The sequence below is a fragment of the Dendrobates tinctorius genome, unplaced genomic scaffold, assembly GCF_039654945.1.
Source record: "Dendrobates tinctorius isolate UK_male_01 unplaced genomic scaffold, ASM3965494v1 ptg000332l, whole genome shotgun sequence".
NCBI classification, from domain to species: domain Eukaryota; kingdom Metazoa; phylum Chordata; class Amphibia; order Anura; family Dendrobatidae; genus Dendrobates; species Dendrobates tinctorius.
In genome coordinates, this window is record NW_027361998.1 from 12,361,268 (window position 1) to 12,379,835 (window position 18,568).

At 54.4% G+C, this 18,568-nt stretch overlaps 1 protein-coding gene across 2 annotated transcripts in view; it reads left to right on the top strand.

The window, feature by feature from the left end:
• The first annotated feature begins 652 nt into the window (after positions 1-652).
• Positions 653-18,568, top strand: part of GAREM2 (GRB2 associated regulator of MAPK1 subtype 2) — a 79,573-nt gene continuing 61,657 nt past the window's right edge. For both annotated transcript variants that reach the window (XM_073562009.1, XM_073562010.1), the window contains exon 1: positions 653-978. In XM_073562009.1, coding sequence (XP_073418110.1) covers positions 867-978 — 112 coding nt within the window. In that variant the 5' untranslated portion in view covers positions 653-866. The remainder of the gene's footprint in view (positions 979-18,568) is intronic.

Below are 18,568 nucleotides of genomic sequence, written 5' to 3' on the forward strand. Positions count from 1 at the left end.
GACAGTATCACACAGGATAGGATTAGATACACGGCTCAGCAGTCAGTATCACACAGGAGAGGATTAGATACACGGCTCAGCAGTCAGTATCACACAGGAGAGGATTAGATACACGGCTCAGCAGTCAGTATCACACAGGATAGGATTAGATACACGGCTCAGCAGTCAGTATCACACAGGAGAGGATTAGATACAGGGCTCAGCAGTCAGTATCACACAGGAGAGGATTAGATACACGGCTCAGCAGACAGTATCACACAGGAGAGGATTAGATACAGGGCTCAGCAGACAGTATCACACAGGAGAGGATTAGATACACGGCTCAGCAGACAGTATCACACAGGAGAGGATTAGATACAGGGCTCAGCAGACAGTATCACACAGGAGAGGATTAGATACAGGGCTCAGCAGACAGTATCACACAGGAGAGGATTAGATACACGGCTCAGCAGACAGTATCACACAGGAGAGGATTAGATACACGGCTCAGCAGACAGTATCACACAGGAGAGGATTAGATACACGGCTCAGCAGTCAGTATCACACAGGAGAGGATTAGATACACGGCTCAGTATCGCATAGGATTAGATACAGTGGCTGCGGCTCGGCTCCTGCAGGGGGCGCTCTTCCTCCTCCTGCTCTGTAGCAGCAGCTCCCGGTGGCGGCTCCGGCGGGGGAGGAGCTCGGGGACCGGCAGGATGGTCTCCCCGGGGCCGCGGATGCTCCGCTCGCTTCTCTCCCGTCCTCGGTGCGGAGTTGTTGGGCGCCGCTCGGGTCTCTGCAGCAGATGATGGGGGTCGTCCTGGGACCTCGGGACCCCTGAGGCTCCGCGGTGTGGACGGCTATGCGGAGCTCCCGGGGCGGGCATGGAGAAAGCGGCGCCCGGAGTGTCGGGGCTCGGCTGGAGCGCGGCGGCGCTGCCCCTGGATGTGATCGTCAGTAAATTCCGGCTGCCGACACTGGTGAAACTGGGAAAAGGTAAAGCACGAGCGGTGGAGAGACGGCGGGAGAGGAGTCCGGGCTGCGGGCGATCGTCCAGTCATCGGTGTGCGACCTGTGAATAGTCTGCTCTGATCGGCCGAGACTCGCGCAGGTGCCGGTCCTGATGGATGGTTCCATGTGGGGTCTCCAGGGTCGATGAGAACATTACTGGGGCCCCTCCTGCCCCGACCCGACCCCACTGTCCATGATGTGTATAGTCAGAGGGAGCGGGGACCCCGGGCTGACATCTGGGACTGACCCCGCACTCACCGCTCTCACTGTCCCCGCGCTCACCGCTCTCACTGTCCCCGCGCTCACCGCTCTCACTGTCCCCGCGCTCACCGCTCTCACTGTCCCCGCGCTCACCGCTCTCACTGTCCCCGCGCTCACCGCTCTCACTGTCCCCGCGCTCACCGCTCTCACTGTCCCCGCACTCACCGCTCTCACTGACCCCGCACTCACCGCTCTCACTGTCCCCGCACTCACCGCTCTCACTGACCCCGCGCTCACCGCTCTCACTGACCCCGCTCTCACCGCTCTCACAGTCCCCGCGCTCACCGCTCTCACTGACCCCGCGCTCACCGCTCTCACTGACCCCGCACTCACCGCTCTCACTGTCCCCGCGCTCACCGCTCTCACTGTCCCCGCACTCACCGCTCTCACTGACCCCGCGCTCACCCCGCACTCACCGCTCTCACTGTCCCCGCACTCACCGCTCTCACTGACCCCGCGCTCACCGCTCTCACTGACCCCGCTCTCACCGCTCTCACAGTCCCCGCGCTCACCGCTCTCACTGTCCCCGCGCTCACCGCTCTCACTGTCCCCGCGCTCACCGCTCTCACTGTCCCCGCGCTCACCGCTCTCACTGTCCCCGCGCTCACCGCTCTCACTGTCCCCGCGCTCACCGCTCTCACTGTCCCCGCGCTCACCGCTCTCACTGTCCCCGCGCTCACCGCTCTCACTGTCCCCGCTCTCACCGCTCTCACTGACCCCGCTCTCACCGCTCTCACTGTCCCCGCGCTCACCGCTCTCACTGTCCCCGCGCTCACCGCTCTCACTGACCCCGCGCTCACCGCTCTCACTGACCCCGCGCTCACCGCTCTCACTGACCCCGCGCTCACCGCTCTCACTGACCCCGCGCTCACCGCTCTCACTGTCCCCGCGCTCACCGCTCTCACTGTCCCCGCGCTCACCGCTCTCACTGTCCCCGCGCTCACCGCTCTCACTGTCCCCGCGCTCACCGCTCTCACTGTCCCCGCGCTCACCGCTCTCACTGTCCCCGCGCTCACCGCTCTCACTGTCCCCGCGCTCACCGCTCTCACTGTGCCCGCGCTCACCGCTCTCACTGTGCCCGCGCTCACTGCTCTCACTGTCCCCGCGCTCTCTGGCCTAGCACTCCCTGCGCTCATTGCTCTCACTGTCCCTGCACTCACTGTGCCCGCGCTCACTGCTCTCACTGTGCCCGCGCTCACTGCTCTCACTGTGCCCGCGCTCACTGCTCTCACTGTGCCCGCGCTCACTGCTCTCACTGTGCCCGCGCTCACTGCTCTCACTGTGCCCGCGCTCACTGCTCTCACTGTGCCCGCGCTCACTGCTCTCACTGTCCCCGCGCTCTCTGGCCTAGCACTCCCTGCGCTCGTTGCTCTCACTGTCCCTGCTCTCACTGTCTTCGCGCTGGCCGCTCTCGCTGTCCCTGCGCTGGCCGCTCTCGCTGTCCCTGCGCTGGCCGCTCTCGCTGTCCCTGCGCTGGCCGCTCTCGCTGTCCCTGCGCTGGCCGCTCTCGCTGTCCCTGCGCTGGCCGCTCTCGCTGTCCCTGCGCTGGCCGCTCTCGCTGTCCCAGCGCTGGCCGCTCTCGCTGTCCCTGCGCTGGCCGCTCTCGCTGTCCCAGCGCTGGCCGCTCTCGCTGTCCCCGCGCTGGCCGCTCTCGCTGTCCCCGCGCTGGCCGCTCTCGCTGTCCCCGCGCTGGCCGCTCTCGCTGTCCCCGCGCTGGCCGCTCTCGCTGTCCCCGCGCTGGCCGCTCTCGCTGTCCCCGCGCTGGCCGCTCTCGCTGTCCCCGCGCTGGCCGCTCTCGCTGTCCCCGCGCTGGCTTCTCTCGCTGGCCCCGGGCTCACCTCTCTCGCTGGCCCCGGGCTCACCTCTCTCGCTGGCCCCGGGCTCACTTCTCTCCCTGGCCCCGGGCTCACTTCTCTCCCTGGCCCCGGGCTCACTTCTCTCCCTGGCCCCGGGCTCACTTCTCTCCCTGGCCCCGGGCTCACTTCTCTCCCTGGCCCCGGGCTCACTTCTCTCCCTGGCCCCGGGCTCACTTCTCTCCCTGGCCCCGGGCTCACTTCTCTCCCTGGCCCCGGGCTCACTTCTCTCCCTGGCCCCGGGCTCACTTCTCTCCCTGGCCCCGGGCTCACTTCTCTCCCTGGCCCCGGGCTCACTTCTCTCACTGGCCCCGGGCTCACTTCTCTCACTGGCCCCGGGCTCACTTCTCTCACTGGCCCCGGGCTCACTTCTCTCACTGGCCCCGGGCTCACTTCTCTCACTGGCCCCGGGCTCACTTCTCTCACTGGCCCCGGGCTCACTTCTCTCACTGGCCCCGCGCTCACTTCTCTCACTGGCCCCGCGCTCACTGCTTTCACTGTCCCTGCACTCGCCTTCGCTGCCCTCACTGCTCTCGCCGTCACTGCACTCACTGCTCTCACTCACTGCTTTCACTGTTCCCGCGCTCACTGCTCTCACTCACTGCACTCGCTACTCTCACTGCACTCACTGCTCTCACTCACTACTCTCACTGCACTCACTGCTCTCACTCACTGCTAGCCGCAAGATAGATTTTCATAGATTTCTCATTTATTATTACTTTTGTCAGATTCAAGTTATTTCTGTCACCATTGTGGCTTTTTGTCTTATTACACGAGCGGTGCCCACAGTTATCACCACGTGTGCATCAGATCCAGCAAAAGCAACTTGATGACTGTTTCCAGGTGTAATAATATCCTGTAAAAACGAAAGAAAACTGAGATGTTACATCTACAGAGGAGGCAGAAAAGGGGTCCTGTGTCTGCAGCGGAAGTGGGGGGCTGCACATGGGGTGTGGGGGGTCCTGTGCTGGGGCTGCACATGGGGTGTGGGGGGTCCTGTGCTGGGGCTGCACATGGATGGGTGGGGGGTCCTGTGCTGGGGCTGCACATGGGGTGTGGGGGGGTCCTGTGCTGGGGCTGCACATGGATGGGTGGGGGGGTCCTGTGCTGGAGCTTCACATGGGGTGTGGGGGGGTCCTGTGCTGGAGCTTCACTTGGGGTGTGGGGGGTCCTGTGCTGGGGCTGCACATGGGGTGTGGGGGGTCCTGTGCTGGGGCTGCACATGGAGGGGTGGGGGGTCCTGTGCTGGGGCTGCACATGGAGGTGTGGGGGGGTCCTGTGCTGGGGCTGCACATGGAGGGGTGGGGGGTCCTGTGCTGAGGCTGCACATGGAGGTGTGGGGGGGTCCTGTGCTGGGGCTGCACATGGAGGGGTGGGGGGTCCTGTGCTGGGGCTGCACATGGAGGTGTGGGGGGGTCCTGTGCTGGAGCTTCACATGGGGTGTGGGGGTCCTGTGCTGGAGCTTCACATGGGGTGTGGGGGGTCCTGTGCTGGAGCTTCACATGGGGTGTGGGGGGTCCTGTGCTGGGGCTGCACATGGAGGTGTGGTGGGGTCCTGTGCTGGGGCTGCACATGGAGGTGTGGGGGGGTCCTGTGCTGGGGCTGCACATGGAGGGGTGGGGGGGTCCTGTGCTGGGGCTGCACATGGAGGGGTGGGGGGTCCTGTGCTAGAGCTACACATGGGGTGTGTGGGGGTCTTGTTCTGGGGCTGCACATGGAGGTGTGGGGGGTCCTGTGCTGGAGCTTCACATGGGGTGTGGGGGGTCCTGTGCTGGGGCTGCACATGGAGGTGTGTGGGGGTCCTGTGCTGGGGCTGCACATGGAGGTGTGGGGGGGTCTTGTTCTGGGGCTACACATGGTGGGATTCTCCCCTCCCCCACATCATCTTCGGACCCTTCTGTGCTGTGAGTGCGCCCCCTGTAGGACAAATTTTCTGTAGGCTTTTTAATAACAAGCCTCCATGTCCAGGCTGGGGGTCTGTGGTGGAGAATCAGGTCTCGGACCCCCTGTGGCTGGTGCTGGTCCTCGGTGCCCGCTCCTATGGTGCCGCCTCATTAGCATGCAGGAGCAGCGAGCAGCTGGCATCACTGGCATTATCCCCACACACAGGACCCCTGTTCATCGCTCCCCTCCTCCCAAACCTTTATCCTCAGCCCCAGCCCCCTGCACCACTCAGCCTGGGAATGGGGGGATATTAACCCCCGGAGGCCCGAAACATCACCTGATGGGAATATAGTACCCTGCTTCTCTGAGAGTATCACACAGGAGGGGATTAGATACACAGCTCAGCAGTCAGTATCACACAGGAGAGGATTAGATACACAGCTCAGCAGTCAGTATCACACAGGAGGGGATTAGATACACGGCTCAGCAGTCAGTATCACACAGGAGGGGATTAGATACACGGCTCAGCAGTCAGTATCACACAGGAGAGGATTAGATACACAGCTCAGCAGTCAGTATCACACAGGAGGGGATTAGATACACGGCTCAGCAGTCAGTATCACACAGGAGAGGATTAGATACACGGCTCAGCAGTCAGTATCACACAGGAGAGGATTAGATACACGGCTCAGCAGTCAGTATCACACAGGAGAGGATTAGATACACGGCTCAGCAGTCAGTATCACACAGGTTAGGATTAGATACAAGGCTCAGCAGTCAGTATCACACAGGAGAGGATTAGATACACGGCTCAGCAGTCAGTATCAAACAGGAGAGGATTAGATACACAGCTCAGCAGACAGTATCACACAGGATAGGATTAGATACACGGCTCAGCAGTCCGTATCACACAGGATAGGATTAGATACACGGCTCAGCAGTCAGTATCACACAGGATAGGATTAGATACATGGCTCAGCAGTCAGTATCACACAGGAGGGGATTAGATACACGGCTCAGCAGTCAGTATCACACAGGAGAGGATTAGATACACGGCTCAGCAGTCAGTATCACACAGGAGAGGATTAGATACACGGCTCAGCAGTCAGTATCACACAGGAGAGGATTAGATACACGGCTCAGCAGTCAGTATCACACAGGAGAGGATTAGATACACGGCTCAGCAGTCAGTATCACACAGGAGAGGATTAGATACATGGCTCAGCAGACAGTATCACACAGGATAGGATTAGATACACGGCTCAGCAGTCAGTATCACACAGGATAGGATTAGATACACGGCTCAGCAGTCAGTATCACACAGGAGAGGATTAGATACACGGCTCAGCAGTCAGTATCACACAGGATAGGATTAGATACACGGCTCAGCAGTCAGTATCACACAGGATAGGATTAGATACACGGCTCAGCAGTCAGTATCACACAGGATAGGATTAGATACACGGCTCAGCAGTCAGTATCACACAGGATAGGATTAGATACACGGCTCAGCAGTCAGTATCACACATAGTGAATGTGGGGAGAAGTGGAGCCTGATTCTGTCATCCGGTTGTAGATCCTGTATCCTTTCCGCCTGATCTGATGATCGTCCTCCGCTCTCCAGGGTGCTGAGCCTCCAACATCTGCTTGTCCTGTCCTCCAGTCACATCCAGAGCTGCTATCTCCAGGGTGCTGAGCTGCCAACATCTGCTTGTCCTGTCCTCCAGTCACATCCAGAGCTGCTATCTCCAGGGTGCTGAGCCTCCAACATCTGCTTGTTCTGTCCTCCAGTCACATCCAGAGCTGCTATCTCCAGGGTTCTGAGCCGCCAACATCTGCTTGTCCTGTCCTCCAGTCACATCCAGAGCTGCTATCAAACATGCTGTGCAGTGTCATTCTTTAATCACGTCCAGAGCTGCGCTCACAATTCTGCTATTATATCATGGCTAAAGCTCTAGTCACATCCAGAGCAGCCGCCACACATTGTAATTGAGGCTTTGTTATTTATTTACTAGATGGAGGCCGGATGCGGCGGTAATGTCACGATGGGGGCAGGCTTTCTCTCCCCCCATGTGCTCTCCTCCTTGTCTGCTGTCTCTCTCCGTCCTGTGCTGTGTTCTCCCCTCATGTGCTGTCCCGTCTGAGCTGTCTCCCCCTGTGCTCTGTCTCTCTCCCCTGTGTCTGACCGTGTACAGAGCACACCACAGCTCCTGGGCAGGGGAGGAAGCAAAACACAATACTGACATTACAGCAGGAGATCGCAGAGGATACATTTTGTGAGGTAAAATATTGTTTAAAAACAGTCAGTAAAATATTTTACCTCACAAAATGTCTCCTCTGCGATCTCCTGCTGTAATGTCAGTATTGTCTTTTGCTTCCTCCCCTGCCCAGGAGCTGTGGTATGCTCCGTACACGGTGACACACAGACAGTTTTTAAAATGAACTTTTGTTTGTGGCAAAACCCCTTTAATGTGACCGGCTTCCTCTGCCTGTAGACACGTCGCACATCTGCCGCCGGGATCAGCCGAATGATTCACTGCGCCTGCGCGGAATTTGCACAGGCGCAGTGGAACGGTGTTCCGCTGGTGGTACCGCGCAAGAGGTTGTGTGTGTGGTGTGTACGGCGTGTAGAGTGTGTGTGTGGTGTGACGGTGTTCCGCTGGTGGTACTGCGCAAGAAGTTGTGTGTGTGGTGTGTACGGCGTGTAAAGTGTGTGTGTGGTGCGACTGTGTTGTGGTGCTGGTACTGCGCAATGGGTTGGTACCAGCAGCAGTTTCCATATTGAGACACCCGTCACTTGGGGGAGAACATACAAACTCCATGCAGATCTGAACCCCTGACCCAGCTCCGCACGCTGCCCACATTGTATCATTGTCACATCGTATCTGTCCGGAGTCCGTACAGAAAGATCTTATAAATATTATTTCATTTTATTCATTTAAAGCAACCCCCCCCCATAGAAGAAGAGCGCAACGGTGACGTAACGCAGAGTGGGAGGGGAGTGAGGAGCTCAAAGATCCAATACCGGAAGAGGCACAAATATAAGGACGAGGAGTGGGACGGGGAACCAATATAATGACCTTAGTTCAGCCCTAATACTCTCTCCCTGCCTAACCATGGAGGCGGGCGCCCTACTGATCGATATGGCGCCCCCACTCACCGATGGCTGCCCCCATACACAACCCTAAGTATCACCCAACATGGTATTATCAGCAGAAAACATACATCAGAAAAGCAGGGAACACTGAGCGTGTGGACACTGATAAAGCCCTCAATGGAAAAGCTCAGTCCATATAGAAGGGCTCCCAGTCTCGGGGTCACAGACTCAGGGTCACAGTCTCAGGTCCAGTCTCGGCTTCCAGTCCCCACTCCCAGTCTTAGGTCCAGTCCCCACTCCCAGTCTTAGGTCCAGTCCCCACTCCCAGTCTTAGGTCCAATCTCGGCTTCCAGTCTTACTTCCTGTCCGCATTCCCAGTGTCAGCTCTCAGTCTTAGGTCCAGTCTCGGCTCCCAGTCTCCAGTCCAGTCTCGGTTCCCAGTCTCCGGTCCAGTCTTGGCTCCCAGTCTCGAGCTCCCAGTCTCGGCTCCCAGTCTTGGGTACAGTTTTGGCTCCCAGCCTCGAGCTCCCACTCTCGAGCTCCCAGTCTCGGCTCCCAGTCTCAGGTACAGTCTTGGCTCCCAGTCTCGAGCTCCCAGTCTCGGCTCCCAGTCTCAGGTACAGTCTTGGCTCCCAGTCTCGGAGTCCCAGTCTCCTCAGCTTCCTGTGTCTGCTCCCAGTCTCAGGTACAGTCTCGGCTCCCAGTCTCCGGTCCAGTCTTACTTCCAGTCCCCATTCCCAGTGTCAGCTCTCAGTCTCCGGTCCCGTCTCGGCTCCCAGTCTCCGGTCCCGTCTCGGCTCCCAGTCTCCGGTCCCGTCTCGGCTCCCAGTCTCCGGTCCCGTCTCGGCTCCCAGTCTCCGGTCCCGTCTCGGCTCCCAGTCTCCAGTCCCGTCTCGGCTCCCAGTCTCCGGTCCCGTCTCGGCTCCCAGTCTCCGGTCCCGTCTCGGCTCCCAGTCTCCGGTCCCGTCTCGGCTCCCAGTCTCGGCTTCCTGTGACAGCTCGCAGTCTCGGGGTCCCAGTCTTGGCTTCATGTCCCTGGTTCCAGTCTTGGCTCCCAGTCTCGATGCGTTTCCTCCCTGCTGGTGACAGGATTCATCAGGAGACACAGATCCCATTGAGGGCCCATGGCATATAGGACAATTGTTTCCATCCAGAGATTGATCTATGAGATGACGTGGTCTTGGCTCTGGACTGACACATTGTAACAAAGCTTCTTCTCCTGACCTGAGCTCCAGGCTGATAACATTGTATGAATACATCCATGACTAGAAGTGTTCGCTCTGTATGTTTTGGGGATTGGAGTAGAACATGTTAGAGATTTGCAGAACTTCTCCTTATTATACAGTGACCATACAGTTACTGAGGACTGAGCTGTGTTGCTGTGTCCTGCTCGGCAGGGAGGGAGCAGAACTGTGAATGCAGCTCTGGATCTCACCAGAGTACAGGTCAGTATGTGAAGTGCAGCTCTTCTTGGCGGTCAATGTCTGCTGCACTGAGGACTGCGGGGCGGGATGTGTTGTGTGAATCTTCCCCCACACTGAAGGCGCCAGCTGCCCACAAAGATGGCACTTATCTGCTCCAAGGGGCACAGAGCTGACATCACCATTACTAAATCCAGAATCCATTCAGATGGGCAGGGCCAGGAGGAGCGAAGGGGGGGCAGTGCCAGGAGGAGGAAAGGGGGGAGTGATTGAGGCAGTGCCAGGATTAGTGAAGGGGGGGAGTGATGGAGGCAGTGCCAGGACTAGTGAAGGGGGGGCAGTGCCAGGAGGAGGGAAGTAATTGGGGTCAGTGCCAGGAGGAGGAAAGGAGTGCAGTGATGGGGGGAGGGCAGTGCCAGAAGGAGGGTAGGGGAAAGTGATGGGAGAAGTAGGCAGTCTTGGGAGGAGAGAGGGGCAGTGACAGGAGGAGGGCTCCTAATGGGATCATTATTGCAGTGTCTGGGAGTGATTCCTGGTGTGGGGTCCTGGCAGCTCGTTATTACAGATCTGGACATGCAGGGAATGCACTGATCTCCAGCTGATGCAAAACTACAACTCCCAGAATGCCCTGACCGACTCAGGATAAGTAGGAGAAAAACTATGACCAGAGGACGCCCGCTCATCCACAAAATGGGCCAGCAGAGGGTTAACTATTACTTAGGAGCTTCCATCCTATGCCTCTCTGTTGTTATTATTATTATACATTTATATAGCGCCATTTATTCTATGGCGCTTTATATGTGAAAGGGGCAAATATAATAAACATGAGCAAAACAAGGAAGAGAGAGGACCCTGCCCGCGAGGGCTCACAGTCTACAGGGGAGCAGCCGCTGTCTCTCCTTACAGAGGGAGATTTATCATCTGTCAGAGTCCCCGCCCACGTCCTGAGAGTCCCCGCCCACGTCCTGAGAGTCCCCGCCCACGTCCTGAGAGTCCCCGCCCACGTCCTGAGAGTCCCCGCCCACGTCCTGAGAGTCCCCGCCCATGCTTAGTGCGTTGCGCGTGCAGTCTGTTCCCACAGGCCGTTGCTCCCACCATTGTCCGGTGCAGGACGCCGTCACTCAGGGACAGTTCAATAGAAAAGCAGACAATGTATTTTCCCGATGATCCCGGGCCGTCTGTGCCCCCCAGACCCATCACTGCCCGGTCACTGCTGCGCTCTCTTATTAGGTTAGTGGTTTGCTCTTACAGAAATTCAGGTCCTGAGGAGGGGGCCGCTAATGTGCTCCAGGGGGCGATTACTGGAAGCGCGGGTGCTGCGGCTGGTGGGCGATCGGGCTGAGCGGATTCTAAATCCAATGCAAAAAGGGAAAACTATCGTGGAACACAGAGCGGAAGTATCAGCAGCGCAAACCCACCCTGTCCGGAGTGTTTGTTACTCTTTGTCAGTGCAGTCAGAAGTGTCACAAAAGGAGGTGATGGAGGACTGTGCACACTGAGAACAAAGGGAAGAAACTCACAAACGTTCCTATGGTAACTGACGACTTAGGTTTACAGAAGGTTTACACTTATTGACAAATACAGGAAGTTTCTGTGACGCCTCAATATTCCCAGGAGCCCTGCCCCTATTCGCCAGACATCCACAGTGCCCCCATAATAACAGCGATATCCACAGTGCCCCCATAATAACAGCGATATCCACAGTGCCCCCATAATAACAGCGATATCCACAGTGCCCGCATAATAACAGCGATATCCACAGTGCCCCCATAATAACACCGATATCCACAGTGCCCCCATAATAACAGCGATATCCACAGTGCCCCCATAATAACAGCGATATCCACAGTGCCCCCATATAACAGCGATATCCACAGTGCCCCCATAATAACAGCGATATCCACAGTGCCCCCATAATAACAGTGATATCCACAGTGCCCCCATAATAACAGCGGTATCCACAGTGTCCCCCATAATAACAGTGATATCCACAGTGCCCCCATATAACAGCGATATCCACAGTGCCCCCATATAACAGCGATATCCACAGTGCCCCCATAATAACAGCGATATCCACAGTGCCCCCATAATAACAGCGATATCCACAGTGCCCCCATAATAACAGCGATATCCACAGTGCCCCCATAATAACACCGATATCCACAGTGCCCCCATAATAACACCGATATCCACAGTGCCCCCATATAACAGCGATATCCACAGTGCCCCCATAATAACAGCGATATCCACAGTGCCCCCATAATAACAGTGATATCCACAGTGTCCCCCATAATAACAGCGGTATCCACAGTGTCCCCCATAATAACAGCGATATCCACAGTGCCCCCATATAACAGCGATATCCACAGTGCCCCCATAATAGTAATATCCACAGTGTCCCCATAATAACAGCGATATCCACAGTGCCCCCATAATAGTAATATCCACAGTGTCCCCCATAATAACAGCGATATCCACAGTGCCCCCATAATAACAGCGATATCCACAGTGCCCCCATAATAGTAATATCCACAGTGTCCCCATAATAACAGCGGTATCCACAGTGTCCCCCATAATAACAGTGATATCCACGGTGCCCCCGCCGCAGTGTGCGCAGGAGCTGACACTCATATGGGGGCTGCTCCCGCTCTGACCTACTTCTCCGCTTCCTTTGCTGTAATTACAGCCCCCACCAGTCTGACACCTTCCTGACAAGCAGCGTTGACTCCATAATTGCCGCCTCCCACCTGCGGCTGATCATTGCTTTATATATCACAGGGGATAGCGGAGCCCAATATAGGACTGGGTGATAGGACGAGGCGATGGCCGGACCCCGCACACTGACTGACAGGGGCAGCGTCCTCCTCTCTGAGCCTCGTCCATCTGCAGCACAAGTCCACCTGGTCCCAGACAAAACCGGGGCAGGATGGGAAGAGCCTAGAGATGGTGGAGACGAAATCACAAACGACATAAAGACATAAATAGAACCTGACAGCTGATACTTCTAGTCCCCAAAGTGCTGCAGAGTAAAACATTCTCCAGCCAGTGTCTGCTCTACACCACCCATGGGACCGCAGCATCTCTGGGTATATGTGCACTCTACAGAATTCTAAGTACCTGCTGCTATCACTAGGGGAAGCTCTCTGCATACAGTTATTATAGAGCTAAATGTATATACAGTTTACAGGGAGCTCCCCCTAGTGGTGGCTGCAGACAGGATCTTATCATGTATCTCTGTATACAGGGAACTCCCCCTGGTGGTGGCTGCATACAGGATCTTATCATGTGTCTCTGTATACAGGGAGCTCCCCCTAGTGGTGGCTGCAGACAGGATCTTATCATGTATCTCTGTATACAGGGAGCTCCCCCTAGTGGTGGCTGCAGACAGGATCTTATCATGTATCTCTGTATACAGGGAACTCCCCCTAGTGGTGACTGCAAGCAAGATCTTATCATGTATCTCTGTATACAGGGAGCTCCCCATAGTGGTGGCTGCAGACAGGATCTTATCATGTTTCTCTGTATACAGGGAGCTCCCCCTAGTGGTGGCTGCAGACAGGATCTTATCATGTATCTCTGTATACAGGGAGCTCCCCCTAGTGGTGGCTGCAGGCAGGATCTTATCATGTATCTCTGTATACAGGGAGCTCCCCCTAGTGGTGACTGCAGGCAGGATCTTATCATGTTTCTCTGTATACAGGGAACTCCCCCTAGTGGTGACTGCAGACAAGATCTTATCATGTATCTCTGTATACAGGGAGCTCCCCCTAGTGGTGGCTGCAGGCAGGATCTTATCATGTTTCTCTGTATACAGGGAGCTCCCCCTAGTGGTGACTGCAGACAGGATCTTATCATGTATCTCTGTATACAGGGAACTCCCCCTAGTGGTGGCTGCAGACAGAATCTTATCATGTATCTCTGTATACAGGGAGCTCCCCCTAGTGGTGGCTGCAGACAGGATCTTATCATGTATCTCTGTATACAGGGAACTCCCCCTAGTGGTGACTGCAGACAGGATCTTATCATGTATCTCTGTATACAGGGAACTCCCCCTAGTGGTGACTGCAGACAGGATCTTATCATGTATCTCTGTATACAGGGAGCTCCCCATAGTGGTGGCTGCAGACAGGATCTTATCATATATCTCTGTATACAGGGAGCTCCCCCTAGTGGTGGCTGCAGACAGGATCTTATCATGTATCTCTGTATACAGGGAACTCCCCCTAGTGGTGACTGCAGACAGGATCTTATCATGTATCTCTGTATACAGGGAGCTCCCCCTAGTGGTGGCTGCAGGCAGGATCTTATCATGTATCTCTGTATACAGGGAGCTCCCTCTAGTGGTGGCTGCAGACAGGATCTTATCATGTATCTCTGTGTACAGGGAGCTCCCCCTAGTGGTGGCTGCAGACAGGATCTTATCATGTATCTCTGTATACAGGGAGCTCCCCCTAGCGGTGGCTGCAGACAGGATCTTATCATGTATCTCTGTATACAGGGAGCTCCCCCTAGCGGTGGCTGCAGACAGGATCTTATCATGTATCTCTGTATACAGGTAGATCCCCCTAGCGGTGGCTGCAGACAGGATCTTATCATGTATCTCTGTATACAGGGAGCTCCCCCTAGCAGTGACTGCAGACAGGATCTTATCATGTTTCTCTGTATACAGGGAGCTCCCCCTAGTGGTGGCTGCAGACAGGATCTTATCATGTATCTCTGTATACAGGGAGCTCCCCCTAGTGGTGGCTGCAGACAGGATCTTATCATGTATCTCTGTATACAGGGAGCTCCCCCTAGTGGTGGCTGCAGACAGGATCTTATCATTTGTCTCTCTATGCAGGGGGTTCCCCTAGTGGTGTTTGGTTTGGAGCTCTGTATCAGGTCATTGCTTCCCCACTGTAAATATCAGCACACAATGTAGAATGATAAAAGGTGAAGAATTACTATAATAAATGGACGCCCCACAGTCCTGATCTGTTGATATTCCTCTACTATGCAGAAAAGTTTCAGGAGAATAGAGAGGTCAGTGTTTTATAATTTATTGATCACAACACATGTAATCATTTTCGCCTGGCATGGGGGGTTCTGTAAGGGGTCTCTGCATGGAGGCTCTGTATGGGGGCGCTCTATGGAAGCTCTGTATGGGTGTGCTGTTTGGGGGCGCCGTATGGAGACTGTATGGGGTTGCTGTATGGGTCTCTGTATTGAGGCTCTGTATAGGGGCGCTGTATGGAGGTGCTGTATGGGGTCGCTCTGTATAGGGGTGCTGTATGGAGGTTCTGTATGGGGTCGCTCTGTATAGGGGTGCTGTATGGAGGCAATGTATGGGGTCTCTGTTAGGCTCTGTATAGGGGCGCTGTGTGGGGTCACTGTATGGGGTTGCTCTATGGAGGCTCTGTATGGGGGTGCTGTAAGGGGTCACTGTATGGAGCCTGTGTATGGGGATGCTTTATGGGGTCTCTGTGTGGAGGCTCTGTATGGGGGCTCTGTATAGGGGCGCTGTGTGGGGTCACTGTATGGGGTTGCTCTATGGAGGCTCTGTATGGGGGTGCTGTAAGGGGTCACTGTATGGAGCCTGTGTATGGGGATGCTTTATGGGGTCTCTGTGTGGAGGCTCTGTATAGGGGCGCTGTATGGAGGCTCTGCGCTGTGTGGGGTCACTGTATGGGGTTGCTCTATGGAGGCTCTGTATGGGGGTGCTGTAAGGGGTCACTGTATGGAGCCTGTGTATGGGGATGCTTTATGGGGTCTCTGTGTGGAGGCTCTGTATAGGGGCGCTGTATGGAGGCTCTGCGCTGTGTGGGGTCACTGTATGGGGTTGCTCTATGGAGGCTCTGTATGGGGGTGCTGTAAGGGGTCGCTGTATGGAGCCTGTGTATGGGGGTGCTTTATGGGGTCTCTTTATGGAGGCTCTGTATGGGGTCTCTGTATAGGGGCTCTGTATGGAGGCTCTGTATGGGGTCTCTGTATGGAGGCTCTGTATGGGGGCTCTGTATAGGGACGCTGTATGGAGGCTCTGTATGGGGTCTCTGTATGGAGCCTGTGTATGGGGGCTCTGTATAGGGGCGCTGTATGGAGGCTCTGTATGGGGTCGCTCTGTATGGGGGCTCTGTATAGGGGCGCTGTATGGAGGCAATGTATGGGGTCTCTGTTAGGCTCTGTATAGGGGCGCTGTGTGGGGTCACTGTATGGGGTTGCTCTATGGAGGCTCTGTATGGGGGTGCTGTAAGGGGTCGCTGTATGGAGCCTGTGTATGGGGGCGCTTTATGGGGGATCTCTCTGCCCATTCATGCTGTAGAGCTGTATTAGGGGGTCTTTGCCAGTGGTTATTGCTTCTTCCTCCTGTGTGGGAGTGAGTGGTTATTTTTGTCGCGGTCACAGCAGGCGGGGGATCATTATTCCTCTGCGGGGTAACGACTTCCGATGTGAATCTATCAGGTTTCCTTTTTTCCTTTATTATCTGGAGCAGGATCCATCAGTATAAATCACCATCCAGAGCTGATGATAGTGGATGTAACAGTGACTCACAGCTGAGGGTTTGTTTCCGTGTATCTCGTGCAGGTAGCAGTCTGCTATGTATTAACCCCAATCCCAGACACATTCCCTGACCGGATACATTGTATCCAGCCTGGACATTCCTATGGGAGCCACACAAAGTTCTCTGCAACCCTGATACAGTGGAATGTAAAAGTCTGGGCGCCCCTGGTCAAAATTACTGTTATTGTAAAGTTAAGCTAAGTAAATTGAAGATGGAACGATCTCTAAAAGTCCTAAAGTTATAAATATGTCATATTTCCTTAGTATTTTAGGCAAATAAATATATATATACTGTGTGTATATATATATATATATATATATATATGTGTATATATATATATATATATCTCTCATATATTTACACTATATTTTTTTTTCTTCTTTTACATTTTAAAAATTATAAACAGGAAAGTAGGCCGATGCAAAAGTTTTGGCACCCTGGGAGATTTGTGTGCTCATATAACTTTGACCAAGGTTTCAGCCCTTAATTAGCCTGTTAGGGTTATGACTTGTTCACTATAATCATTTGGAAAAGTCCGGTGATGAAATTTATCCGGCTTTATAAAAACCCAGCCTCCTTTAACCTTGTGCCAAAAAACAGCAGCCATGAGATCTTCTATGCAGCTGCACTCTGAAAATGAAAATGGTGGAGGCCCACAAAGCAGGAGGATAGCAAAGTGTTTTCAAGTTTCCCTTTCATCAGTTCCAAATGTAATTAAGAAATGGCTATTACCAGGAACAGTGGAGGTCAAAATAAGTTCTGGAAGACCAAGCAATATTTCAGTCAGAGCTGCTATTAGGATTGCTAGGGAGGCAAATCAGAACCCCCCTGACTGCAGAAGACATTCAGAAAGATTTAGCAGACTCTGGAGTTGTGGTACATTGTTCTTCTGTTCAGAGACACCTGCACAAATATGGCCTTCATTGAAGAGTCATCAGAAGAAAACCTCTCCTGCGTCCTCACCATTAAATTCAGCATTAGAAGTATGCAAAAGAACATCTAAATAAGCACAATGCATTTTGGAAACAAGTTCTGTGGACCGATGAGGTTAGAATAGAACTCTCTGGCCACAATGAATGTAGCGGAGGATGGAACCCAGGAATCTCACAGAACTGGATAAATTCTCCAAGGAAGAATGGAGGAAAATAACCTCAAACAAGAACTGAAAGGCTCTTGTCGTCTGGCTACGAAAAGTGTTTACAAGCTGTGATACTTTCACAAGGAGATGCTACTACCTACTAACCATGCAGGGTGCCAAAACTTGTGCATCAGCCCATTTTCCTTTTTGTAATGTTTTATATATAAAAGATAACAATATCTACCGTATATATTTTTTGCCTAAAGTACGAAGGAAATGTAACTGTAGTCCTGTTACATCATTTCATCTTCAGTGTACTCAACTGTTCACAATAACAGTAATTTTGACCATGGGTGCACAAACTTTTACATGCCACTGGTGCAGATAAAATGTCTGGAATCCAGACCAGATACGACTGTACCAAACCCTCAGCTGTGAGCAGAATTAGGTCAGTAATGATTGTAAGTCCTTGGACTTGTAGAAAGAGTATGTTCTGCAGCAGCAGCAGCGCGTCGTGGCCATCGCAGCGGTGCATGATGGGAGGATAAAAGATCTATATGTACAGTGTTTCGCCCCTCCCCCATGTGCTCGGCCGGCTGCGCTGCCTGGCGCGGTGACACCGGGTACCGCGGGCTCCGCTCGTTGCCATGGTGACTCTCTGAAGTTGGCTTCGGGACTTTTTAGAAGTAGAAAATCAATAGAAATAAAATCCAGTAAGGCTGAAACTACGGACGCGATAATCTGCGGAAATCCAGCCGGAGAGGTTGTCTGGCCTCGGGAAAGCTGGGTCATTCTGCAGGAGCACAGGGATGAACCTCCAGCCGTTCCCTTCACGTTTACAAAGTGCAAACTTCTACCCGTCCTTCCATCTTTAACCCTTCAGACGTTTCTTACCATCTGTTTCTGGGAAAGCTGGGTGACACTAATAGGGCTGACGCTACAACTCCTGCAATGGCTGTTACCGAGCTTTCCTTTGGTTGTCAGGGCTCATTTGGTGTCCGAATTAGCTGTCACCCGCCTTCTCACATCCTTTATTGCAGTGCACATCTATATATTCATGACTGCGGTCACATCCAAATGGGAGGCGGGGGGTGTACATACTTTACTATCAGAAAAAGGCCAGGGCCCCCCAATATGTCCAGTCAGCAGAGGGTCTCATATTCTCTGTCTTCTGTTAATCAAAATATTGGTGATACATGTCTCTGGAGGATGGAGCGGCTGTCACATGATAGGTGATGGCTGTCTCTGATCCTGGAGGATGGAGCGGCTGTGAGATGATTGGTGAGCCGGCCACCTGGTGCCAGCAGCCGTGGTACCTTACCCCCTGGGGCTTGCCCCTGACACTCCCTGTATAGGGGGTGGTCCTCACTAGGCCAGCTCGCCCTGGGAGGGTTGGTGCCTCGACCCAGAGGGTCCACTCCAGGAGTCGTCACAATAGGTGAT